The 27360-nt window shown below is 35.4% G+C and overlaps 3 protein-coding genes across 3 annotated transcripts; 2 read left to right on the top strand and 1 right to left on the bottom strand.

The window, feature by feature from the left end:
- Positions 1–271: 271 nt before the first annotated feature.
- LOC111691826 lies at positions 272–1894 on the bottom strand. Its single transcript, XM_023455210.1, has 3 exons — positions 1427–1894; positions 1146–1367; positions 272–1089 (listed from the first exon to the last, which is right to left on the bottom strand). Exons 1-3 carry the CDS (start codon positions 1694–1696, stop codon positions 442–444), a joined length of 1140 nt encoding a protein of 379 aa, XP_023310978.1. The 5' UTR covers positions 1697–1894; the 3' UTR covers positions 272–441.
- Positions 1895–6550: 4656 nt separating this feature from the next.
- LOC108903993 lies at positions 6551–12574 on the top strand. The gene is made up of 3 exons (XM_018706361.2): positions 6551–6756; positions 11560–11733; positions 11794–12574. Exons 1-3 carry the CDS (start codon positions 6696–6698, stop codon positions 11991–11993), a joined length of 435 nt encoding a protein of 144 aa, XP_018561877.1. The 5' UTR covers positions 6551–6695; the 3' UTR covers positions 11994–12574.
- Positions 12575–14502: 1928 nt separating this feature from the next.
- LOC108903984 lies at positions 14503–21849 on the top strand. The gene is made up of 6 exons (XM_023455212.1): positions 14503–14934; positions 15807–16229; positions 16283–16744; positions 17020–17499; positions 21178–21306; positions 21649–21849. The coding sequence occupies exons 1-6, from the start codon at positions 14503–14505 to the stop codon at positions 21847–21849; spliced, it is 2127 nt and encodes a 708-aa protein (XP_023310980.1).
- Positions 21850–27360: the final 5511 nt, after the last annotated feature.

The following is a 27360-nucleotide window of genomic DNA, read 5'->3' as shown; positions in this document are numbered from 1 at the left end:
TCATTCGTTAAATTCGGCGAACACTTTTTCGTAATGTTCCCTGGATTTCGCTGGTAATAAATGGAGAATTGCTTCTTGAGCTTCTTCAAAAACAGCCACAGGAACACAATTATTTTCTTGCATTTTTACGAAATTCAGATAGAACTGTTTATTAAATAATTGATAATAAACAACGTACCATAGCACTAGGTATAACAAAACCTAGTACGTTTCATTGAGTACTAGTAAGAGATATCAAGTCGTACGAATATGTTTTTATTTCTGACCGGGATATTATAAGCTTATATCGTCATAGTTACGCTATCAATAAAGAGAGTCATAACTCCCTTGGGACATTATAGATTCTATAATTCCCTCTACCTTTCACAAGTAAAAATAAAATGAAAAATGCTAATATACATATATGTGTATATATTTATGAAATGAAAACTGAACCATATTTTATTTATTTGCGTCATTACAAATAATAAATGTACAATTTTGAAATGTTCCCTGAAAATTACTACCGCCACTGGAAACAATTTCTTCTTTTGTATGACTGGAGCTTCTGTTCACTACAGTCGAGGTACCTGCCTCTTCTAATGGCAAAGTAGACAACATACGCGCCGTTTTATTTCTCAATTCGATGCTATCCTCCAGATACCCCTCCGCCACCGTGGAACTTTTCCAACCTCCGTGTCTTTTTAAGTTAGTCATAGTTGCTCCTGCATTAGCTAGAGCAGTAGCAGAAGTGCGACGAAGGCAATGTCCCGTATAGGAAGATGGGTTTGGCAATCCTAAATACATTGCGATTTTGCTGGGAATTTTCCCAAACATGTTTTTTCCAATTGGCTGAGATGTACATTTATTTTGTCGGAAGCGCAAAAAAAATCGTTCAATACCTTTAGGACGCAAAGACATATAAAGTCTTAATAAAGGCAAAGCAGAGAACTCTTTTTCATCCACAATTGTAAATTTCTTCGATACACCAGTTTTACTTTCCGGTACGTTCACTACCATAACGGAATCCCGGTCCTCTATATCCGATATCTTCATATTCAAAAGTTCCTGACTTCTGCATCCTCCAAAATAACCCATAATCAAAACAACCTAAAACAAAAAAAGGAAATAAATACACACAAAAAGGAAAATAAGAAAAAAATTACCTTATGCAATAAATGAATTTCATTAGGAGCGTTCTTTAGAAATCTGATAACATCATTAGGAGATAAAACAGCAGACTTTTTCGGCTTATAACTCTTACTCTTCCGTTTCAAAAAAGCCTCTAGTTCATTGAACTTGGCGATATCTCGTTTCTCATGTATATTCACCTTCGATTTTAGCATTGACCATTTAGTCCATAAAGAATTCGGACTATACGTTTCTGACTGCAACGAATAAACAAAATTACTACCAAATCTACCGAAAAACATAGAATATTCCTTACCAATTCTTGAAAATATGCCAGTAATACAGTTTCAGTGGCATCTTTTGGCATAACATTATTCCGTGTCAGCCACTCCAGATATATCTTGTATTCTTTTTGGTATACGGCTTCACTTTTCGATGGAATTAATGATTCTCTTGCTTTTTCAGCTTTTTTCAAAATCTGCTCCATTATATTTGGGGTAGAAAACACGTTTTTAACGCAAACACAGCTTGATAACAAAGTACTGTTTATAAGCAAGTAACAATTCTGTTTATAAACACGTAACATAGCAACAACCTAGCAACAACAAAACTCTTATAATCAATGGTACCTGATTCAAATATACTGGGAAGGTAATAAATTGGTACATTTTTTCCGTTTTAAAAATAAACAATATTTTATTGAAATCGGTCAGAAATAAAATTATCTATGTACCACGGGAATTAATGAGCCTTAATAACCTCAGGCAATTGCTGTCCCTCGGGCCGGACGCCCTCGGGACGCAAACTTTGCCATTAAGGCCCTTATAATTTCCTAGATACATAAATAACTATTATTACATTCCAATAATTCTAATTCCACATACAGGGTGGTCCCGAGATAATGGGCCAAAATTCATGGGTAGATTCCCGAAGCAAAATTGTTGCGATTTAGCCGAACTTATCTTAGTCCAAAAGTTGATAGTTAAAGAGATACAGGGTGTTAAATCTAAAATATTATTTTAGTTTATTTCCATTTATTTCTTAATAAATGCAAATATCTACACAAAATTTTGGGATTTGGGATTCCTTGGGTAGAGGAATTAAAATGTGTTCACAGTTTGGTTATAGTTCATAGAGGGCGCCAGCTGCCGTAGATTGGATGTGTTGAAAACGACATAACTTTTCATGCTTTAAGGTATCTTATCTTTGGTATCAAATTTTTATTTTCCAACTTTTTCTACACAAAAAAGGTATACTTTATGAAAGTAGCTGTCTCGCACCGTCTCCGAGATATTTGGCTTTGAAACTTCCAATGCTAATATATAGTTGAAATAATTAAAATAATTTAGAAATGTTAAAAACAAGGTTTATTTAAAATGAAAAAGAATTGTAATGAACAGTAAAATAGTAAACATTAGTAAAAATATGCTTTTTTGGCAATAATGTCCGCCTCTAACTTCAATACATTTATCAACACGTTTATTAAAAGATTGTCTTATTTTAAAAAGTATAAATCCTTAACGCGAAATGACTTTGCAGCATTTAAAACCTGCTACTAAAGTTCTTCTCAAGTGTTTATAGTTTCTCCATAAACAACTGATTTCATGTAACTCCAAANATATTATATTAGTTTATTTCCATTTATTTCTTAATAAATGCAAATATCTACACAAAATTTTGGGATTTGGGGTTCCTTGGGTAGAGGAATTGAAATTTGTTCACAGTTTGGTTATAGTTCATAGAGGGCGCCAGCTGCCTTAGATTGAATGTGTTAAAAACGACATAACTTTTTCATGCTTTAAGGTATCTTATCTTAAGTATCAAATTTTTATTTTTTCCAACTTTTTCCACAGCTACTTTATGAAAGTAGCTGTCTCGCACCGTTTCCGAGATATTTGGCTTTGAAACTTCCAATGCTAATACATAGATGAAATAATTAAAATAATTTAGAAATGTTAAAAAACAAGGTTTATTTATAATGAAAAAAATTGTAATGAACAGTAAAATAGTAAACATTAGTAAAAATATGCTTTTTTAACAATAATGTCCACCTCTAACTTCAATACATTTATCAACACGTTTATTAAAAGATTGGCTAATTTTAAAGTATAAATCTTTAACGCAAAATGACTTTGTAGCATTTAAAACCTGCTACTAAAGTTCTTCTCAAGTGTTTATAGTTTCTCCATAAACAGCTAATTTCATGTAACTCCAAAAACGAAAACCTCGGCATTCTATCTCACATTTATGTATACGAGTATACAATTTAAATTGTAAGCTAAAATGTAATTTTAATTAGGTACGAATAATACTTAAAAGAAATTAGCATACAAATAATGTCAGCAATAAGACAAGTGAAAAACGTAAATTATTTAATTTTCGTCCAAATCCTTCTTAAGAAACTTTACCGCTAAATTAATAATACCTGTAGGTACTTAATTGTAATTTAATGCAACAGCATTGGAAGTTTCAAAGGCAAATATCTCGAGAACGGTGCGAGATAGCTACTTTCATAAAGTATACCTTTTTTCTATATAAAAAGTTGGAAAATAAAAATTTAGTGCCAAAGATGAGATACCTTAAAGTGCAAAAAAGATATGTCGTTTTTAACACATTCAATCTAGTGCAGCTAGCGCCCTCTATAAGTATAACCAAAATGTGAACATATTTCAATTCCTCTACCCAAAGAACTCCAAAGCTCAAAATTTTGTGAGGATATTTCCTTTTGTGAAGGAATAAATGGAAAAAACTGAAATAATATTTTACATTTAACACCCTGTATCTCATTAACTATCAACTTTTGGAGTAAGGTAAGTTTGGCCAAATCGCAATATTTTTGCTCGTTGAATCTACCCATGAATTTTGACCCACTACCTCGGGACCACCCTGTATATGATTGTGATGTGATTATGGGTAAAACGTATTGCATTCGTGTTTTAATTGTCTTTTATCCACTGCTCGAAATACGTTCTCGCGTTTAAACATTCTTAAATGGATAAAATGCTACTTAAATTTAATTGCCTACAACATAAAATAACTAATATTCCGATAGGTGGGCAGTAAAAAAAGTAAAAAAAAACACGTAAATTTGCTACTCATCTGCAATTTGCCAACTTAGCGTCGCTTCTTTCTAGTTACTTTTTTGCTATAGTCTGTTTGGAAATGAAAGAGAGTAATAAAACTCCGAGATAAGAACCGGCCATGGGCGTGGTAATATTTCGTTTCAGGTAATTATCGGGTAACACTAATGGTAACAGGTAATGGGTGTACATTAGTATATTTTACTGGATACATCATAGGGGAGAAGCCAGTGTATTGTGACAGATCAATCCAGTCTTAGAGCTGAATATACGAAGACGTGCTAGTGCAGTAGAGTAAAATTCGACTTGTGTTTAGTGACTATTGTGCCAGTGGATATAATATTGTTTGGGTAAAATGTCGAGCTTATCAGATTACGTACCTGCTAAACGCGTGAAAAGATGTGCGCTGTCTCAGAATGAGAAGATTATTATATTAAATGTATTTAATGCATTGAAACACCAAAATCCTACCAACAGTGTTGACGACATCGTGGAAAAGTGTTCCAAAATGACAGGGATTGGAAAATCGACTATCTACAGACTTTTAAAGGAAACAAAAAATGAACAAGATACTGTAAATCCCCCAAAATCATCTACAGGGAGGTCAAAAGTCGTTATAGATGATTTCTTCAAAAATGTCATTCGCAGAAAAGTACACTCATTTTATTTTAAAAAAGAAATACCAACGCTAAACAAAATTTTAAGTGAACTTTCAGAGGACAACGATTTGCCAAAAATCAGTAGAAGCAAATTATGGGCCGTCTTACGAGAGTTGAATTTTTGCTGGGAAAAGCAGAACAGGAAGTCAGTTCTTATCGATAAAGATGAAATTATTTGTTGGCGAAGATCCTACTTAAGATCAATTAGAAAATTCCGTGACGAAGGGAGGAATATTTATTATCTAGACGAAACTTGGGTCAACGAGGGATATACTGTAACAAAAGTATGGCAAGATAAAAATGTAAAAAGTTTTCGACAAGCATTTTTGGATGGACTTTCAACAGGGTTCAAGGCACCTTCAGGTAAAGGGCGAAGATTAATAGTGACACATATAGGTAGTGCCAGTGGTTTTGTAGATGGCGGTTTACTTTTATTTGAATCTAAAAATACAGGTGACTATCACGAAGACATGAACGCAGATGTTTTCGAAGAGTATTTTACACAGATGTTGGATCTTATTCCTCCGGGGTCTGTAATTGTCATGGATAATGCCAGTTACCATTCACGGCAGACCGAGCGGACGCCTACGACTGCTTGGAGGAAAGCCGATATAATTCAATGGTTATCCGGAAAAAACATTTCTTTTGAAACAAATATGGTGAAAAAGGAACTTTTGACACTTGTCAATCTTAATAAAGATCAGAAAAAATATGTTATCGATGAAATGGCAACAAATCGCCAAATAACGGTACTACGGTTACCACCTTATCACTGTGAACTTAACCCAATCGAATTAGTCTGGGCGCAGGTAAAAGGAGATGTAGCGCGAAATAATACGACGTTTAAATTAAGTGACGTGAAAATTTTGTTAAAAAATTCCTTGGAACGAGTAACTGCAGATAACTGGCAAAGATGTATACATCATGTACAAAAAGAAGAGGAGAAAATGTGGGAACTCGATAATTTAATTGACGTTACTGTGGAACCTATCGTTATCAATCTAGGAGACGAAGATAATTCATCAGAATATTCAGAGGATGAATTTTAATATACCTACTTTTTTATTTTCTTTATTGTACATTTATACAACACTACATTTACTCACCATAATTTGAATTTTCAAAATACATATATTTTTGTGTGGAATAAAAGTCTATTCATTAAATTTAAATAAATATTTTGATAATAATATTGAATAATTTTATTTGAATTACTAAAAACCCTCTTAACCCGGTTATGATGCTTAAAGTAGCCTCATGTTTTGAAATGCTGTTTTTATATTGTTTACTTATAAGAGAAATGGACCGAGAAATTGAAGCGGCATAGACAAAGACGGATTGTCGGGGATTAAATTTTAGCTACCTGCTACAATTTAGTACAGTCCGATCGCACAAAGTTTTTTTAAAAGTACACCTCATCTATACCGATAATACATAATATAAAAATATTGAATATAAGCACCAGTACTACATTTATTTACGATTTGCATACATAATAAGCTTTTATTACTCTCTTTCATTTCTAAACAGACTATAGTATCATTCTAAATACGCTTCCCCGTCATAAAGTGCAATAAAATGCGTACTAATAATAATTTTTTCAAGTTTTCAGGTTTTACGATCCAATTCGACTGGAGTATTTTCGATTTCCACAAAACAGACCTGCCTACACCCCTATCATTCAAATCCAAACACAGCCGTCGCCTAACGAGGCCTTCCTCTCTTGGAACAGCGACGCGCAAGCCCCATGCGGACGATCTGCGCTCAGTCGGGCCTTTATCTCGCTCGAGTCCAGCATCAGTGACCGAATTTCTTGTTTTCAAGTGCCCCCGACGCGCAAACAGCCATGATTTCCTGGCAGCACTCTTTCGGATTGCTCCTGCTGGCGACGCTATGGATCAAAGACAGTAAGTTTTTCCAGAACCCTCAGGCGCACGGAAAATTCGAATTTGAATCAAGCCCAGGCGAACTGCCGCTCCTAATTTTAGCTTGTGATGCATAAACAATCGGTCCGTAAATTGATTATATAGATTTATCTATAACGCTCCGTAACAGATTCGAGATTTTGTTTTATTTTTAAGCAAGTGTTAATAATTAATTAGCGACTGGAGTCAGCTGGCAGTAGAACTGCGGAATTTACTTGAATTTGAGACGTATTTAAAATTCTCTTAGGTGCTTTTTCTTGTAAATGCTTATTCGAAAATTTTAAATTGCGCTTGCGCAGTGTTTTGCTAATCAATATGTTGTACCTCCTGATGCTAGGCGCTTGTAGGTACCTTCATTTTTTTAAAGTCTTAAAATCGACGCATTTGCCCATTCTTAAGGAGAATCGGATGCTAAACAACACCGATTTTCATAAAAATTTGGATTTAAGTACTATTTACCCTCTACTTCAAAGTTGACCTTGTACCGGGGGTTGCTTTTATCCTGGGGGTGGATCATTGAAAATAACAGTATATTGACTAATTCTAAGCAACTTTTGCTCTATAAAGTTTTTTCTGAAAGTCAATACTTTTCGACTTATTCGCGAGTGAAAGTGTAAATTTTTAACCAAAAAAAAACACCTTTTCAGACGGTTTTTCACAAATAACTCAAAAAGTAAGTATTTTATCAAAAAAAAAAATCTTATAAAAAATGTAGCTTATAAAAAAAACAAAAATAATCGTGTATTTGTGATCTCTGTAGACCTAATACAAGCGGAGTAATAGCTTCTTAAAGGTTGGTTCTTATTCGTGAAACGCCAAAATAGAAAGTTTGAACTTGAAATAACCAAAAACCAATGCATTTTTCAGGGAATACTCATAGAATCTTTTTTAAAGTGATTGAAAAAACCTTTAATTTTTATAAAAGTCCCTAGCATCAAACCTAAGTGAGTTATGACGAAAATAAAGTTGGTCCGTATTGTTTTCGGCGACAAAAAACGTGAAAATCACCCCCTAATTACCACCCCAATTGAAAATAGTCGTTATCACTTTACAATTTACTTTATTTATGTACTTGTAATATGCTCTAGTCTAGAAGTTTGGCCGGTTTAAAGTGCTTAGTTTTGAAAAAAGTTGACCTTGAAGTGAAAAGAGTATTTTTGTATTTTTGGAAAAAATTGTCTTTTCTTTAAACTAACTCAAAAACTATTAATGATACGCTTAATGATACGGCTTAATAGCATAAAAACTAAGCGAGTTATGGGTAAAAAACCAATAACGTATTTTTGCAGATCAGATCAGAACACTTATATTAAAGCATTGAAGAATACACATTATAGCTATAATTTAGGCACATACGTATTTACATTTTTGATTATTTGTATGTTATTTGCAATAAAAAAAACTTTTGTTATAAAAATAAAATTCTTATTTTCCCTATTTTTGATTGCAAATCTTAATCAGTAGGGTTTTTTAAGGTTAGATAAAATAAATACATTACATTTTAAATAATGAAAATATTGTATTATATTTTGAACAAAGAAAAAATTTTAACTATAATTGATCAATTTTTGTTTGCAAGGGGTGGTTTTTATAAAGGGTGAAACTTATAAATAAATAATAAAAAATTAAAACAGCAAAGAAATCTTAATTTAATATCACTATATGAATAAATTATTCCAAGTTGCTGAATAATATTTTTCAACATTATTTTTTGATGATTACTGTCGTATGGGTGGTTTTTAGGGATTGACAATTTTCAATTCATCATAAATGATTTCAACCTATTACACGCTTTAGTCATAAAGAATATATTTATTTGCAAAAGATGAATCGATAATTAAATTGTTTTTTTTCTTATTTCTTACAAGAGATGTGACTTTTCTATAAGGGTGTTATTTAAGTACGTGGTCAAACTTCAAGTGGTGACTAAGATTTTTACGAAAAATTGTTGAAAAAAATTTTGACAGCCTGTATCTTGAAAATGACCTATATTTATATAAACTTTTCATCTTAGAATCATCCAAAGATCACTTTTGAAGTTTGCCCACGTACTTAAATAACACCCTTTATACATAACTGACAAATTAGACTTCGCTGGAAATGTTTTTTTATACATGACTTAACAAGATTGCTTTTCACTGGAAAAGTTATTTTTACCACAGAAGTTTCCAGAACTTAAAATCCACTGCTATATTTAATAAAACAAAAAATGAGAAGCTTCTTCATTAATGTGGCAAGTTTGCAACTGAATAAAACTGGATTAATCTCATCCTAAGTACATTTTTTGCGTAGGTGCAATCTAGCCAAGCCTACGGAAGTGAGGCAACTTCTTGATTAGGCTTATTATGCTAAATTTCCATTGGCACTCATTGTAGTGTATATATTTTAACTCTATTGTAAAGATGTTAGGCTATTATCAAACAAATTCATACATTTTTTTTTGAAATCTTATGTCAAACAACGTTTTTCGATACCAGAAATCTAGGTATGCACAGACAAAACTGCTAAATTATTCAAAATAAAAATTAAAAATCATACAATTAATACAAAAATACATAGCATATATTGTTAAACTTTTAAAAAATTAACATTGTGAAATAACACTATCAAAGGCGTTGACTATGACTATATTAATGTGATTTTTATTTTAATTATAGAAAAAAAAAGGCAAATATCGGTTAGATAAAAAAATAGTTCACATTTATACAGTCATATTCATAGGTCAACTTGAAGGTCACCAAGTGGTGGTCCTCAATGACCAAACAACTCTTGTAAATGTCATTTTTCCGATATCCTGACGAGATGCCAACCTGAGAAGTTCGAGAGGAGGAGTTGACCTTCAACATGACCTTGAAAATGAAAAAATAACTCAACCACGTTGTATTACCATCAAAAAAATGAGTTGACATTCGAATAACCTTGAAGGTGACCTTAAAAAATAAGTCAACCACATATTCGGACGTAACATTTCTCGCTCTTTCAAAATGCTGGGTCAGAAATTGTATTACCACCAAAAAAGAAGAGTTGATTTTCAAATAACCTTGAATCCGGAGAAGGAAGTTGTATTACCATTAAAAAACAAGAATCGACCTTCAAATAACCTTGATCAAGAGCTAACTTAATTCAACGGATGCAACTCAAAAACGGAACAGAAAATGCAGTAAAAGTGTATACCTACTTTAAAGTTTTTCTTAAAATTTTAACACTGTATATAAAATCATAAAAATAGTGACTTTTTTAATAATTTGAGGACAAACCAATTTTTTAAAAATAATGTCATAACTGCACAAATTAAAAAGTTTCTCCTCTTCGAAACACAAGCGTGGAATATACTGTATACGTAAAAATATTCAAAACATTCATATTCTCGTACACCTGTTCATAGAAAATTGAATGCAAAAACTATTAAAGACATGTATGAATCGAAAACTGATAAATCTGATAATACTCGAGCATTATATTATTAATGTTGCTTGTTTGTACGTTTGTTCTATTTATATCAATAAATTACGATTAATTTTAGTGTTGTCATAATATTGTAGATATGACGAAATATATTTTTTCTGTTGTACATTTCCATCCTATGAGCAAGTTAGAAGAAGGCAGTGTTGCTAATGACCTATACCTACTTAATTCTCTAATAATTCAGTACTGTAAGCAGTGGCTGCTGGAGTGGGGGACTTTGGGGCGCTGCTAAAATTTAGTTTACAACGGTGGTCATGGTTACTGGCGCGCACTGAAAGACGGTGTCGGAGTATAACTACGTTCCAGATTGTTATATGTGATACACCCAAATATGTTGATATCCATGATTCCAAAATTCTGTCTTCCAAATAAACTGTACGAACAGGTCTTTCTCTTGCTCGACGGTTTGGTAGCGACAAATATGCAATTTCACGAGCTCGACGTGAACGCTTGAAAAAGTATTCCTTGTTGGACAACGTCGATTTGGAAAATTCTGTCTATAAAGTCGTTCTGCTTGTCTAGCATTGCTATTCGCTTTACCGTATGCAAAATATATATGTGCTAATTCAATATTTGTATAACGGACCATAAACTAGCAGAGAAACGCGACAAAAATGTGTCACAGTTTCAATATGACTGTTTCCTAGCAACAACTTGCCACCTACGGTACTGGTATTTTACAGTTGAAATGAATTGAGTACCATATTTTTTTTTATTAAAATATGTTTTTAGTTGTATGAAAAATAACAAACTTTTTGCAACACACAAAACAGTGGCGTTGTATAGTGTTTTGAAATCTCTCAAAAATATTAGGTATTGAATTTATTGTTGCACATTTAGCAATCGATAGAAAATTATAAATAGCAACGTAGGTACTTAAGTACCCATCTTCTTTGGTTTCCCAATTATCTAAAGACCAGTAAATTTTACGAATACTTTATTGCCACAAATTGATTGTACATTTTAAAAACATTTAAAATTATTTAAAAACCCACTGGCGTACGATTATTTTCAATAAAGCTCCTCTACTCTCCCAATAACTACGTCACTGGAGTGTATTTTGGAATAACTTATCCATGAAAAAATAGTCCCTACTAAAAAAATTCCGTTCACCAAATTTTATCACTCAATCTTTTATGCCGATATTTACAGCAAAAATAATGAAAATATTTGAAACTTTTAACACCCTGTATCTCCGAAGGGAAGCGTCCTATCAACAATTTTTATAGGGCAAAACTTGATTATTTTCATCGGTAGAATGCCCCATTAAAGTTTGGCAAAACTTATAATTAACACTCTGTATACCTGCCTTTTTTTTAGGTTATGCGATTTCATGCTACGACTGTAACAGCGTGATCGACAGACGATGCCTGGGCGACCAAAACAACATCTTGACGGAAGACTTGAAGAAACCCTGTCCGAAGAGGCAAGACGGCAAAGAATTCACCCTCTGCAGGAAGATCAAGCAGGTCATCGATTTTGAAGTCAACGGGCGTAAGTTGACACCAAGATATAGTTTCTGTTTTTTCTCAAGTTATTTTGTTGCTTTTCCAGTTCAGCCGGACAGCAGGGTGATAAGGGCCTGCGGATACGAAGACAAGCAGTACGCCAACCGCTGCTACCAGCGGTCCGGCTTCGGGGGTAGGCAAGAGGTTTGCGCTTGTCAAGAAGACGGCTGTAACGCCACATCCACCACCATCGCCTCCATTTCTCTAGTCCTGGGGTTACTGTTCCTGCTCAATATTAACTTCTAAGGGATATTTTGTCGCTCCGTAACGGACTTTAGTTCCTTCAGAAACTCCTCGGAAACCAACGCGATCACATTCGGGCAAAGGGGCCATTCGGTTTTCTTATTTATTTCTCCATCACGTAATTTCGTTACTTAAAACTCCCTTTTTGACGTTTGTAGACGAATTCTTTAGATATCTTTTGCAAATTTCCCCAATATTTAAAATGGAAGGAACTTACTAGGTTCTGTAAAGTAGGGGTAGGTTTTAGGATCGATAGATCAATGAAAGGTACAATTACTGGATAGGTACGTGAAAAGTTACTGGTTTTTGTTATAGCTTTGTGAAGCTGCCTTAAGTCTTTCGAATTCGGCACACAGGGACTGGGAATGTATAAAAAAATATCTTTCACATATCATTTTTACTTATACAGAAAACATTTTGACAATTTTAAAAAAATCGAAACTCCTACTTGACCAACATCAGTGAAACAAATATAGGAAAAAATCTGATAAGTAGATATTAGAAAAGTCTTTATTTTTATAGTTATATGTTACGATCTCAATTGGAACGATATGAACAAATAATAATATCAACTAATAAATAGTAATACGTATTATACCAACAACATACCCCGCCAAGCAATGCTCTGCACGGCACTGGTAAAGCGGCAAAGCTAAGTGAACCCGTGTACCATACAAAATTATTTACGACCTAGTGGACCAATACAGTTTTGCTTTGATGACCAGCGCGCCGCCGTCAATTCTACGTCAGGCGTACTAGTTTACCAATACCGGACTCGCCGAATTGCTATTCGAGTATAAATTACGAAACACATCATGGTCAAAGCATAAGAAGAAATTTCAGAATAAGTGCATACGGTCCTGTGCTTTGAGATTTACAGGTTCCGATTGACATCATAACAATTATACTTCTAGTGTAAACCATTGGCCTAAATTTAATGAAGTTCTAGGTACATGACAATTGAACACAAACAAACAAAAAATTAAAAATTTCAATGTTGCAGTAAGGACTTTTTTAAAAAATACTCTTTCTATCTTAAAATTGATTTTTTAAGCATTTATTTGTTTACATTCCATGAAAACATCTAAATACTTTTTTTCAACCTAAAATATTCTTCTAATTGTAAAATTTATATTAGTCACTTCAAGGATTATCGAATAATTAATAGAAACGTATCAAAAACATCACTATATTAGTGAATATCATGAATATGTAAAAATTAGCGAGAAGTCATTTTTAAATTAATTAATCTTTTACTTTCTATGTAGATATTCCCAAATTGAAACTAAAACTAGTTACAATCCACTTATAAATCAACAATACCCTCTACACTGAGGCAAAACTATCATATATTGACAATCCGTCAGTATTTGCCCTCACGGGTTTAATAGTTCAAAATGCCAACAGAACTATTAACGTGTGAGGTCTCCTTTAGAGTAATATATATTTCTACCATTTGTTTCGTCGCTAAGTAGCTATAAGGCCCAAAAATATAGTAAAAAAGTACTGTTTTGTTGTTAGAGTAATTTCATTTATTCAAGGTTTCAAAATCTAAGATAATTCAAGCTCATACGGGTTGAAATTTATTACTAACTGCTCTAAGAACAAAACTAATGATAGTAATTCGTTTTTTTAGGTAGTTATTGTTAATGAGTAATGTTAAAGTTGTTTTAATATTGTTAAATTAAACGGTAAATTTAAATAAATAGTAGAATTTGGTTGTTATGACTTTTTATTTCGTGTTTCAGCTTTTCGTATTAATTTGAATGTCCTATATAAAATATTATTCAAGTAGAATCCATGTTCCCCAAAACAAAATTGTCTGGTGTTGATCACTGTCTAAAAACAAGATTAATTCGAGTAAAATTCTGTTAGTAAATGCTCTAAGGTTTTCAAATGATTTTGGAATATCAAGTCGCCTAAAATAATATTTTGACAGATGTTGTAATCCTGTATTCAAACCATAAATTTATTAATGTTTTCGTTCCTAATTTTAAAGATTTTATGTTTCAAGTGAGTTTTTTGTACTAGCCCTTAAGTAATAAGAGGTAAGTTATGTTATTCCTATTGCGTAAGATCGTAATTTGTGTTTTTTACTGGTAATATTGGCCTTAGATTGAAATTAATTCTGAAAATATACTAACCCCTATATCGCATTTACGATTTAAGGACCTTAAAGGTTTCGTATGCAAAATATTAACGATTTTTCTGCCCGCAAAGAATATCATAGCAACACAACAAAATTAAAACAATTTTTTTTTGTCAAATAATTTTAGTTAATGATTTTAAGATAATTAACGCAATGTTAATTGAGATAAGAGATAAAAAGATAATAAATTAGCAATAAAATTTACCTCCATAGTTTTTATTTTTGATATTGCCAAAAAGTCCAGTTGTAGGTGTTAAAGGATTAAAAAAATAAGTCCGTCAGACTCCACTGTTATTCGAAAACGGTTACAAAAATGTGTGTTTTTCAGAACCTGATTTTAAAGTAGTACCAACTTTAAATCTAATGGACCAAAACCGGTCCGACAGCGGCACCAACCAGCAGCAAAACGTCCACCTGCACATGCACCACGTGTGCAACTGTCAAGGTAGTGTTTATCCCACATATTATCCCGCAGTTGGTTACCGAAGCCCCGTGCCTCCCCTAGTGTCGTACCCCCCGCCGCCCGTGGCTAGACCGTACCTCCAGCACTACCAGTACACCCAGTTCAATATGGGCAGCCAGTACTCCATGCCAATCACCCACGTGGCAGCCGCTGGCCCAGTGTACGGCACTACATCGTCCCCTAGCTCGGACGTGGTGTTTGGGGCACCGCCAAGGGAAAGGAGGGACAAGGGGGAGTCCCAGGAGGGAAACAGTGACGTGGAGAGGAATAACGATTCTTCCGTTTACGATTATGGCCAAATCACGCCCCCTGCCAGCGAGCTTTTGCTGACGGTGAGTCCCTTTATATCCATAGAGGTGTATGGTCAAATTTGTCGTCATGTCTTTGGTTCAGACTTCTTGACTTTTCAAGAGACATACCCTAATGCTAAAGCTTCTCTTTGATCATGTCCAAACTATTGTATGTCTTACTAGAACTTTGGAAGCACACAGAAACCTCATGTGACTCAAGAATGCTCCAACATTTTTGCGTTCACAAACCTCTCCAACCAATAGTGAGTGTAATTGCATCAGCCAACTCTTTCTGTACGTGTCACATATAAATAAAGATCTAGAGGGAAGACAGACTGTCAAAAATACTGGAGAATTTGTCAACACGATCAAAGAAATCCAATTACATCCGTCGATGTCTTAAATAAACCTGGAGAAAATGTATATCAGATCCTTCTTCTCCAGTTGCTGAAGGGGCAAAAATGGGTTCATCCTTTTGTCGGCTTTGGCAAATATCTATATAGAAGCTATGAAGAAAGTCTTGGAGTATACAACTCAAAAACTAATGTTGGTTGTGATTCATTTCTCATCTAATCTCATAGATATAAAAACAAAGGAGGATTTTCTAGATCACATATGGAATACATTCAAACATCATCTTCATAGTGTAGTTCTACTTCTAGTTATTCTTGTAAAGAGGAAAAACCTCAGGAAGATAATGACAACGATTCATGCGTACAAATCAAAGATCGAAATGTGTCAGGCCGATGACTTCAAATCATGCACCAGAAGGAAGTGGAAGAGTACACACATCAAATATAACTATCTATAACTACTTAGTGACCAAGAAGGGAACAATGTCTCTTGAAACATTTAAGAGTCTTACCAGACAACATGACATCCAACCGAAAATGATTTAACCATTAATTTTCCAGGATAACGCTGAGAACGCTTCTCCAGAGAACTTCGTGAAGTTCCTGGAACGCAGCTGCTTAACAGCTGAACAGATCGCCTACCGCAACCGCAACCGGCCCTGCTTCCGCAACATCCAGAACCTCTGCATCCGCACCAGGTCCGAGATCCTGAAACCCTGCACCACCGTCTCCAACATACACTCGCAGGGCATCCCCTGGGCCACCAAAGATTTCATATACGCCTTCGTCCGCCTCACCAACTGCTGGCACATCCTCAAGGGTTACTGGGAGAACAGGGACGGTTCCAGCTTGGGCAAAATCGAGAAGGAACTGACACCGGAGTTCAGGGCTTGCTACGTCCGGTGGGAGAAGGAGACCATAGATCTGGCCGCTCAGCTGACCAGGGTGTTCTACAATCTGGACACCAACCTGGTTTCCCCGCAGGTAAGATCCGTTTCAAGAAGTTACAATCCCTGTGCTTCATCAGCGGTTTACAGGTGAATATATTGAAGACCCCTACAGTCGAGAATACCTCCAAGAAAATGTCCCCCAGCGAGAGCATCAACGCCGCGACGCTGACCAACTTATCTGTGCCGACCCCCTCGAAGAATGTCAGGGGGATCATCCACCTACCCTCGGCCCCCATCACGGAGACCGTGGACCAGGCGAACCAGACCTACTCGGGCGACTTCTGCACCTCCAAGGAGGAAGGCTACGACTCCGAGGAAGAGCGTCGGGTCTACATGAAGCCTGGTAGTTACAGCGTGCCCAAGAAGGAAGGCAACGAGGCCGGCGCCAACGGCAGTCCCAGGGCAATCGAGTTCCTGGAGACGGCCCAGAACATCAACAAGGCCCAGACGGCCAACGACCGCTACTGGGCCAACGTGAACGTGGGGAGCGGCTGCAAGAAGCCGAGCGAGACCAAAATCGGTCAGGAACGCTCCGAGTCGGATCTGGAGGTAAGCGAGGAAATAAGTAATTTTTTATACACCGTTGATTGAAAGTAGGGATTTATGCGCTGTTCTAGCTACGTTAGCTATACAGGGTGTCCCACTAAGGTCGGCAAGGTACGATATTAGAGAAAGTATAGGGCCTAGAGCTTCGGGAAAATACTTTTGATTAATAAATCGACTGAGGGAAATCGCTGGAAATAGTTTTCAAGTTCGTAGCTAGGAGGCGCAATCTACATACCAAAACATAGAATTCAATTTAATTTTTTTTCCCATTCCCGAAGCTGAACCTCTCCAGCCACCTCAACGTGCACGAGTGGCTGCTGAGCAGCGACTTCTCCGACTTCGGGGAGCCGTCGCCGATGTCGGCGCCCGCCGCCCAGGACCTGCGGCAGTTCTTCGTCGACCCCGCCGCCATGTACGACGCCCTGCCCCAGCTGGACTCGGACCCCCAGAAGCCGTCGGCCCCCTCCTCCATCACGGTGCTGCAGCGCGGCAAGGCCGGAGGGAGGGGCGGCGACAAGGGGGGCGCCGTGAACGGACGGGTGCAAGGTGAGGAGTCGGGCTTTGGCGGGTGCGCCGGTGACAGTGACCCTTTTACAGAGATCGCCTCGAGGACGTACAGGAAGGGCTCGAGGAAGGGCGCGGGGATGTACGAGAGCCCCGAGGACGGGATCACCAGCGCGGGGACGGTGATCCTGGAGAAGCTGCTGATGGACCTGAAGAATTACGACGTCCTGGAGGGGCTCGACGCCGCGGACAAGGTAATTGTGCGGTTTAACTGATGATATACGGGCTGTTACAAATTCGCTTCTCACTGCAGGGATCTCGGAAATGGTAAGAGATACGAGGTAGCTTAAATGGGGGCAAAGTTGCGTAATCAGGGGACCAACATTATGCCTCTAAAAATCAAGGCAAGTTTAAGTAACTAGGTGGATTTCACAGGGTCATTTTGAGTGTACGATAATTCACTAAGCAGAAATCTAAATAAAAAATTTAGATAAATTTGGAACGAATACACTGAAGATGAATTTTTCGAGACAAAACGTCTGAATTTGGTTCGGGCTGAGGCAGTACAGTATTGAGGATCATAAAAAATGTAATAAAATTTCCAGGGTCGTATTTAAAAAAATGAAGTTGATGATGGTCCTGGAGAGACGAAACGTTACATATAGAAACTGATTATGCCATTCGATAAAGGGCAAAAAGTTGCCATGGGAAAGTGTTCTTCTTTTTTCAATATCATTTCAAACAAGGCTGAAAAAAACAAAAGCGGATTTCCAAAATTTCATTTTTTTTTCAAATACATATTTCGAAAACTAATCATGTTAGCCTTGATTTCTTAGAGGCATAATGCCGGTCCCCTGATTACGCAACTTTGCCCCCATTTAAGCTACTTTGTAGCTCTTACCGTTTCCGAGATCCCTGTAGTGAGAAGCGAATTTGTAACAGCCTGTATATGAACTTATTACTTAGTATTCTAAAAAAAAAAAAACTTTCCAGTTATCACTATTTACAACCTATACGATCATATATCAATGTATCACGTAAATCAATGAAAAAAATATTTTTAAAGGGAAAATGTACTTATTTAATAACGAGCGTTCAAATAAAAACGTGGTCAAGTTGGTTCTGAAAATTTGGACGTAGGGAGCAGCGTATAGCAAATGAACTTAAACGTCATCTGTCAAAGCGCTATATCGCCGCTATCAATTTGAATATTTTCGTTTTAAAAAGCGTTTAAAATGGTGTTTTCTCAAGAACAAAAAGTGTTTATCATAGAGTCCTACTTTAGAAATGGACGCAAGATTGATGGAATATGGAAGTATTCTATTGAGGAATGTTTCATAGAATTTCAAAATCAATTTCCCGGCGTTGTTGAGTACAAAATTTTTCAAAGTGCAGTTCAGCGTTGTGTTAATGTTTTTCGTGAAACGGGCAGTGTAACAAGAAAAGAAGGAAGCGGCCGACCTAAAAAGCGGACTGAAGAATTAAAAGAAAATGTCCAACAAATAATGGAAAATGCGCCAAGAACTTCTGTACGTGTTTTATCACAAATGGTGGGAGTATCAGTCGGTACCTGCCACACAGTGTTAAAAAAAGATTTGCGTTTGTTCTCCTATCGTTTAACTTGTCAGCAAGAACTTCATGAAGTTGATTTTCCGCGACGGGCTGTATTTTGTGAATGGTTTTTAAACAACTACGGTGAACTTCATAATATCACCTTTTTTTCTGATGAAGCCTGGTTTCATTTAAGTGGTTACGTAAACTCACAGAATATGAGAATGTGGTCTTCTGAAAAACCAGATAACTTTTTTGTCGAGGGCCCTCTACACGCTCAAAAAATTGGAGTTTGGTGTGCTCTCAATCGAAGGAGGATTTATGGACCTATTTTTTTTAATGGTACTCTTACTGCGCAAAGGTATAGAGAAGAAATTATCGCTCCTTTTGTTAACCAGCTGGAAGAAAACGAAATTACAAACTTTTACTTTCAACAAGATGGCGCAAGGGCACATACGGCAGGCGAGACGATGAATATGTTGAGGGAAGTTTTCCAAAATCGACTAATAAGTCTCAATGCTGAACATGAATTTCCACCGAGGTCATGTGATATTACGCCGTGTGATTTCTTTTTGTGGCCTTACCTTAAAAACACTATTTTTGAACTGCCTATTCCTGATTTAAACCATCTGCAGGCTCGACTTATAGACAAGATTCGTGAAATTAACAATACCCCGAGCATCTTAGAAAATGTCTTTAATTCTTTGAGGAACAGGTGTGAAAAGTGCTTGGAACAAGGAGGGGGACACTTTCAGCAGCTGCTTTAATTTATTGTTATAACAAGGAGGGGGACACTTTCCGCAGCTCCTTTAATTGTTTGTTATTGTTATCACGATTATTCTTTAAAATAAAGTTATATAGTCATTAACGTTATTGAAACTGACAGCTGCTATACAGCTCGTTGAGAAACGAGGTTAAGTTGGTCGCTATAAGCTACTCACTACGTCCAATGTGTCAGAGCCAACTTCGACCACGTTTTTATTTGAACGCTCGTTATATTTATTATTTATCTTATTTCCGCCATATCCACTTCTAGTCCAGACGGTATCTGTTTCAAAGAGTCCATATTTGGGTGAATCGTATATCCACGGAGATTGTTGGCTTTTTGGCTTTAAAATATCACTAAAAATGAAAATTTTTCTATGAGCATAAAAAAAACGTGGGCTTAACTTTCGGCAGCACAATATGTTAAAAAAATTCGAAAAATGTCATATTTTTCTTCCTATTTAATTATGTCTCTTTTCAAGAGTTGATTTTAGGCGAAAATGGAAGAGGAAAAAAATGTTTGTAATTAAATTTTATAAAATATGACTAGTTACAATCGAATGATTCATGATTATTATTGTACAAATCGAAAAATTTGCCAAAAATGGGGTTAAAAAACATTACATTTTATGGATTTTTTTCGGGGTCTTTAAGTTGGGTATAGGATACTTGGCTCAAGAAAACTTCATGTTATGTAGAATCATCACACCAAACTTCATCAAAATCAGTTTGATAGATTTTGCTTAACAATTTTGTAATCCAGATTTTGAAAAAAAAAATTGCAAAATTTCAAAATTTTGCACAGCAAAAACCAAGACCCTTAGATATTTGAAAATGTAATCACATATAGAAGGGCTCTCAAGCTTTCAAACGCTTTTTGAACAATTCGAATCCGTCAATTAGGAGAGCTGTGGCGCTTGTTTAAACATTGGTCGAATTTTTGTACTGCAAAACAGGTAGCATTTATTCAAACAGATTATTAAAAGTTACAATCACATATAGACTGTACACACTTAAATTGACTTTAAACACAATTCATACCTTATGTAAATGTGGAAATTGCATATTTGTACGTCTTTACGTATTGGTATTAACTTCAATTGTCTGTTTAAATGTATTACACAAGGTGTTTTAAATTGAAAAAAAAATGAAGGTTTAAACAAATTTAAAGACGCCCCTGGTGAGGCAGCCAGCTGTATCTTTGATATCAAAGCTGCCGCGCGCCGCAGTGTAGTGACTGTTGCGAAAATTCAGTATGCCGTCTCTAGTAAAACAACATTCATCCGTAAAAAGCACCTTGCTTGTAAAATCCGGATCTTGTGCTATTGGATGTCGAAACCACTCTCAAAATTCCACAGGGGGTTGAAAATCTTTGTTATTTAATGCCTGAACCTTTTGTAATTGATAAGAATGTAATAATTGTTCCCGTAGTACATACTGCACGGTACTGTTAAATACGTCAGCTAAATAATACTCCAACCACACCGCACGTGCACAAGATGCACAGGGTCGGTTTACATTTATGGTTAATTTTCTTAATTAATTTTCTCGAAAACAAAAGCAGTTGGTTAATAAAAGTTGCTCATTTTGACACGAGCTGTGTTTTGATTTTGCAGAATTACTACTCGCCCATCATCGACATAGACACGATCATAGAAAAGGTGAAGAACGAAGAGTATATCTACATTAACGAAGTTGTGAGGGACCTCAAGTACCTCATCAACTATTACACGGTTTTCGCACAGGTAAGTTTTAATTGACGTACAGGGTGTGACAGCCACACGCGACAAAGGTTCAGGGTTCATGTCAAAATAACTGAAAAAAAAATAAGAGTAACAATTTCTTCCTAAGGCAATTCCTAAGGGCTCTGTAATCCTTCAAAAATTGGATTCGATGATCTTGTAGATATGTCAAAATTTATCAAAAAAAAAAAGAATTTTAGATTCGTGTTTAGGAAAGCACCCTTAAAAAACTGACTCCCTCTTAAAGTTACATTCTGTATATTCGGCCGCGTATTATTCACCAAAATTTATAGCAACAATTTTGCCATATTTTTAAAATCGATTCTAGTCTCATATTTTCCCTAGCACTTCAACAACGTGGACAACAAGAAGATGGAGCTGGTGGTTTTCATCACGGAGATGTTCTCCCTGAAGCTGCGCGACTTCCTGCAGGAGAGCTTCCCCGGGTACGACTTCGGCGACGTGAAGGGGGACCTGCACCAGGCCGCGGGGCCCCTCAAGGCGAAGCTGGCCAAGTTCAGCGGCGACGGGGACCAGTTCTTGTGACCAGTTGGCTTTTAAGGTGTTAAGAGGAAAAAAAATCAACTCTGGTAGAATGTTAGCGCGTAAAGTTTTTCGTTGAAATTATCGTATTGCATGGTGGTAAGGCGAAAATTTTGTAACTGTTACGGTTGCTCGTCGCAGCCCAACACCGTCGTCGTGTCGGACGAAAACGGTGTCGATTAATTTAAGAATTAAAAATTTGTTGTATCCAAATATTTCGAACTTGTATTGTTGTTAATAAATATTTTCGCATCAGAACCAGTACCGAGACTATTTTTTTTAACAGAAAACACATAATACATTCGGATGTATCCACCATTTGCTTGCATACAAGCATCAGCGCGATGTATTCAATTCGCTCGCAATACGATGTCGCAGTTGGTCGATGTCACGAACTCCCGTGGATATACAACGTCAGTTTTTGGGTAATATTGCAATTGCAACTAAAAATTTCCAGATTCATTTAAAGTCGTTTGACCTTGAAATTTTGAAAATTGTTTCTTTTTGCTCAATCGATGAATATGCTTCACATATTCTCAATATCACGAGCCGCCACTGCATTAGAATCAACTTTAAAATGTCGCAGTTCTACTCGTTTCAGATAACGCAAGAATAGACGTTTAATATACAGGCTGATTCAAAATTCAGTACAAAGAATTTAATGGTGTATTTCTGATGTCAAAATAAGTCTTTTTCCCTATGAACGTGAGTCCAAAATAAATTTTATAATTTTTCACCGTAAATAGCTACGGCCAATATCTCGGATATGGTTGGTCTGAGAGATTTCGACCAAGTATACCTTTTTTGCTTAAAATCAATAGGGGAATAGACGCGCTAATACGAAACGTCCTTGGACAGGGTAGCAAAAAAGTTAGGGCCAATTTAATTCAAGCGTATGTACTCTTATAGGTGGCGCCCTCTACAAGCAGCATCAAATGGAATACATATTTAAATTCAGCATCCAAAAACCCCCGTACACCAAGTTTTATGCCAAAATTCAAATCTATTTGGAAATTATACCTAAAAAATCGAAAAAAATAAAAAACTTTAACACCCTGTATATCGCAAACTAACCATTTGTGGACCCATTTATAGGAAAAAGTCTCATTTTGATCTCAAAAATAACACCACTAAATTCTATGTCCTGAATTTTGAATTGAATTTTAGTTTCTTCTTTTTTAAACTCCATCCAAAATGGCGAACATGGTAAAAAAAGTAGTAAAAATTGTAAAACACGGTTTTTCTTAAATATCTAAAAAAAAATATAGCTGCTATCAAAAAGAAATGCGAAAGTTGTAGGTTTTAAAAAGATCTATCGACTGACTTTTTATTTAAGTACCGATTGCTTTGTTCTTTTCGAGATATATCGAAAAAAACGTTAAAAATCTTCTCTTTTCTCTTCTTCTGTAATTCGTTTGCATTCCCATACTTGTTATTTACTGTTAGTATAGCCCACAACAAGCCAAAAAAAGTATATTTTTCAAAAATTAAAAAATTTTAATTATTTTTCGAGATATACCTATCGATTTTTTGAAAAAAGGCGCTCTCGAAAATTGGCTAGATCTTCTCAGCGGATGGCCCTACAGTAAAGATTTTCAGCTTATTTATAACAAATATATAAACAATTATTGCTTTTATTAGTAAACGATGACGGCAAAAATAAAATTAAATAAACTTTATTGATAATAGTTTCATCAACTTCTGAAAAAAAAAACAACCTATAAAACATTTACAAAACTTTATTATCATTTCTCAAGAATACAAAGAAAACAAAAAAAACTTAGAAGATGATCATTTTTAATTCTACTTTCTAGCCCCTAATCAACACATATTTGACAACACTGTGAGGAAATGATACATGTCACGACCAGCAACTGGTGTGGATAAATGTTTTGATTGGTAGACGATGAAAAATTGCGTTTGAAATACATATTATCTGAAAAGGACTATATCGGGAATCGAAAATTGAACCTCTATATTAGTAAGACGACGCACAACGCCCTAAGCCACGAAGACCCCGTTTAGCACGTTTTCATAACATGCCTTATGTACATAATATTTCAAAATATCTAGTTGCCTCTTAGTCTAAACAATTATAACAATGGCAGGTGAGAATTCATGTCAAGTGAAACCGTTTCTCATTTTAACAAAAATTTTTTGCAATAAACATTTTCGGGACTAAATTAAAATGTTAATTGTGTAAAAACCATTAGAGATATATTAATGAAATTTTCAAGACTTATTGTGGAATATTTATATTCTAATATAATATAAAAAAATTAAGTTAACTTTTTTGTTATCATATTTTTATTTAATTTTTAAATAAACTTAATAATTCAAATAACTAATATTAAGTTAAATGATGGAAATCAAATTATAATACCGATGACATATTCCCGCCTCAGCAATGTTGCAATGCTATTGGACAGTTCAAGCTCAAAATTTGTAGTCAACCTACTTCTTTAGCTATTGAATAGCTCAAGGTCATTTGTAGGCAGCCTACTTCTTTAGCGACCTTGGGCTTAAATAACGTAGATTTCCAACGTTTTAATGTTAGAACCCATAATAATTATCATTGCAAATTGTTGATTAAGACCTACATTGTTGTAATAAATTTCAGAAGCAGTTTATTAACGTAATAGAAGAAGAAGAGATATATGTAGGCATAGAATAAACAGGATGATTCTCAAATGGTGACTAAAAATGAAACATCGTATTCTTTGGTGGATTTTAAGAAGAGTCTTACCTATAAAGTTTTTATCTAGGACGTTTCGTTAAATAGATACAGGATGTTAAACTTCAAAAAATATTTTTAATTTCTTTAAATAATTTAGAAACTAGTAAGTGAAATAATTTGAAATTGGGCACATGTATTTATGTATACATTGTTGAAAATCTGAGGGCTTTTCCTAAAATTTGCATCCTCCAGTGGCGGAGATACAGGGTATCGGTGCCATATTTTTCTAAATAAAATAGTACGCCACTGTTTTACGGTAACAACCATGACATTTTCGGATTCTTCTTTCAATTTTCTATAAATTACTACTCTTTTATGTCTTTCGAAAAAGGCCTGATTTTCGAGTAAAACTTAAAAAACGAACTGAAAACACTTTTACTTAAATCACATGACAAGCACTAATCATTGGGTTATTTATTCATATAAAGAAATTAATAACATTAGTCATCATTTTAATGATTTTATTCGAGTAAATGCTCAAAAATACCTCCATTTCCACGAACACAGGCCCGACATCCTTTTAGCAACGAAAATGTAATTTATTCGAAATTTATTGTTGCTTGAATCTGATGAAAAGCATTATTTATTCTTTCTTCTAACTTCTCAGAATGTCAAAGTTGCTATGGCAGCCCTCTATGTAATTTTAAAAAGCATTATATTCGAATATCGAAGTGTGTTCTCAGTTCGTTTTTTGAATTTTACTCAAAAATCAGTCTTTTTTCGAAAAACATAAGAGAGCAGTAATTTGTAGAAAATTGAAAGACGAATCCGAAAATATATAATTGTTACCATAAAGCAGTGGCGTACTATTTTATTTAGAAAAATATGTATATTTTAGGAAATGCCCTCAGATTTTGGTCAATGTTTACATAAATACATGTGCCCAATTTCAAATTATTTCACTTACTAATTTTTAAATTATTAAAAAAAATTAATAATATGTTTTGAAGTTTAACACCCTGTATCTTTTAAACGAAGCGTCCTAGATAAAAGCTTTATACGAAAGACCCCTTAAAATTCACCAAAGAATACGACGTTTCATTTGTGGTCACCATTTATAAACCATAGAAACTAAAACAAATGTCAGTTTTTTTTATAAAATGTGAGTTTCTAATGAAGCCTAAGAACAATTAAATATAAATCACATTAAACAAAGATAAATACTAATATGAATTTAAACATGGAAAAGTACAAAACTTTTACAAGGAAAACATTTTAACAAACCTTCTTCTTTAAAACAAAAAAAATAGAAGCTATGGCATGATCCGCGACAAAATTATAAGCAGATTATTTCATAGCTTTGTCAATCCAATCACTTCGTTTACAATGTCATAAAGTGACACCTATAAGGTAAGTATTGGTGTACCAAGGCGTTTCATTAAAAAAAAAACATTTTTTTTGTTAATTTTAAATTTAAATCTGCTATTTTGATCGCAGGAAACTATGGTATCTCCGAACGAACGCTGAATACTGGGACACCTTATATATCGTTTATCATTTATTTCTGTGTAATATCAGCACGGTGTCCTGAATCAGTCCCTGGCCATGTACGATTTACTCACGGATCTTACACCTATCAAGAGGTTACGTACTCTGATAATTTAAATTTGTTCCGACCCCATTCAATTCCGTGTTAACGACGCCCATGTCACACTGAGACTCTCCCAGGCCTAATACGAAGCGACAACACCAAAATACACCCTTCGCGACAGTTCCGGACCAAAGGAAGTAGGAAGGAATTTAATTAAACAAACGTTACCGGCCGACAAACCCTCGTTTATTACTAGATTTGTGTGCATTCCAGTCCCACGGTCTCCTCACATTTCAGCTTCCCCGAGGGGCCGCACTGCTGCTCCTCCCGCCCGCACTTGTCGGTTTCGGCGGGTCCCAGGTAGGGATCCTTCTTGACGGTGACGCAGAGGAAAGCGCCCGCCGCGACGCCCATCATCAGGAACAGCAACAGCACGCCGAAGCCTATGACGAAGGTGACGGTGTTGTCGGCGGCTTCGTCGTCCAGTCCGGCAGACGTCTGCGTGGAGTTCGACAGGGAAATGTTGGTCATGGCTTCATACCTGCAAGAAAAATTGTTGGACGGGTGAATAAGGCGTAGATTAGTTGAAAATGTGATCTTTTTTACCCCAACACTGGATTCAGAACCCCCCAAAACGGGCCAATACCAAATTTTATCAAAAATTTTTAAATAATAACGATTTTAGTGTTTACTTTTTTTTTTAATTAATTTATTGTTGATATCAAGTTGTCCATGAAGCAAAACAAAAACAAATAAATGAATTAATTAAACTCTAGTATAGTTGTTACGATGTCGATTGGAACCTGTAATTCTTAAAGCACAGGACCGTATGCACTTCTTTTGAAATTTCTTCTTATGCTTTGACCATGATGTGTCTCGTAATTTATACTCGAATAGCAATTCGGCGAGTCCGGTGTTGGTAAACTAGTCCGCCTGATGTAGAATTGACGGCGGCGCGCTGGTCGTCAAAGCAAATCTGTATTGGTCCACTAGGTCGTAAATAATGTTTTTGTATGGTACACTTAGCTTTATCGCTTTGCCAGTGCCGTGCAGAGCATTGCTTGGCGGGGTATGTTATTGGTGTATAATACGTATTATTATTTATTAGTTGATATTATTATTTGTTCATATCGTAACCAATAAAGGGTAATAGTTATTAAAATAAATGTTATATGTAATTATCTAGTAATTTAGCGTGGCTCTCTGGAGACTCTTTGAAGCGGAGGATAACGAAATAACTCGGGAA

The sequence above is a fragment of the Anoplophora glabripennis genome, unplaced genomic scaffold (genome assembly GCF_000390285.2).
Source record: "Anoplophora glabripennis isolate ALB-LARVAE unplaced genomic scaffold, Agla_2.0 scaffold237, whole genome shotgun sequence".
In the NCBI taxonomy this organism is placed as follows: Eukaryota; Metazoa; Arthropoda; class Insecta; order Coleoptera; family Cerambycidae; genus Anoplophora; species Anoplophora glabripennis.
Note: the sequence above shows the minus strand (reverse complement) of the source record. Positions and strands in the feature narration are given on the sequence as shown.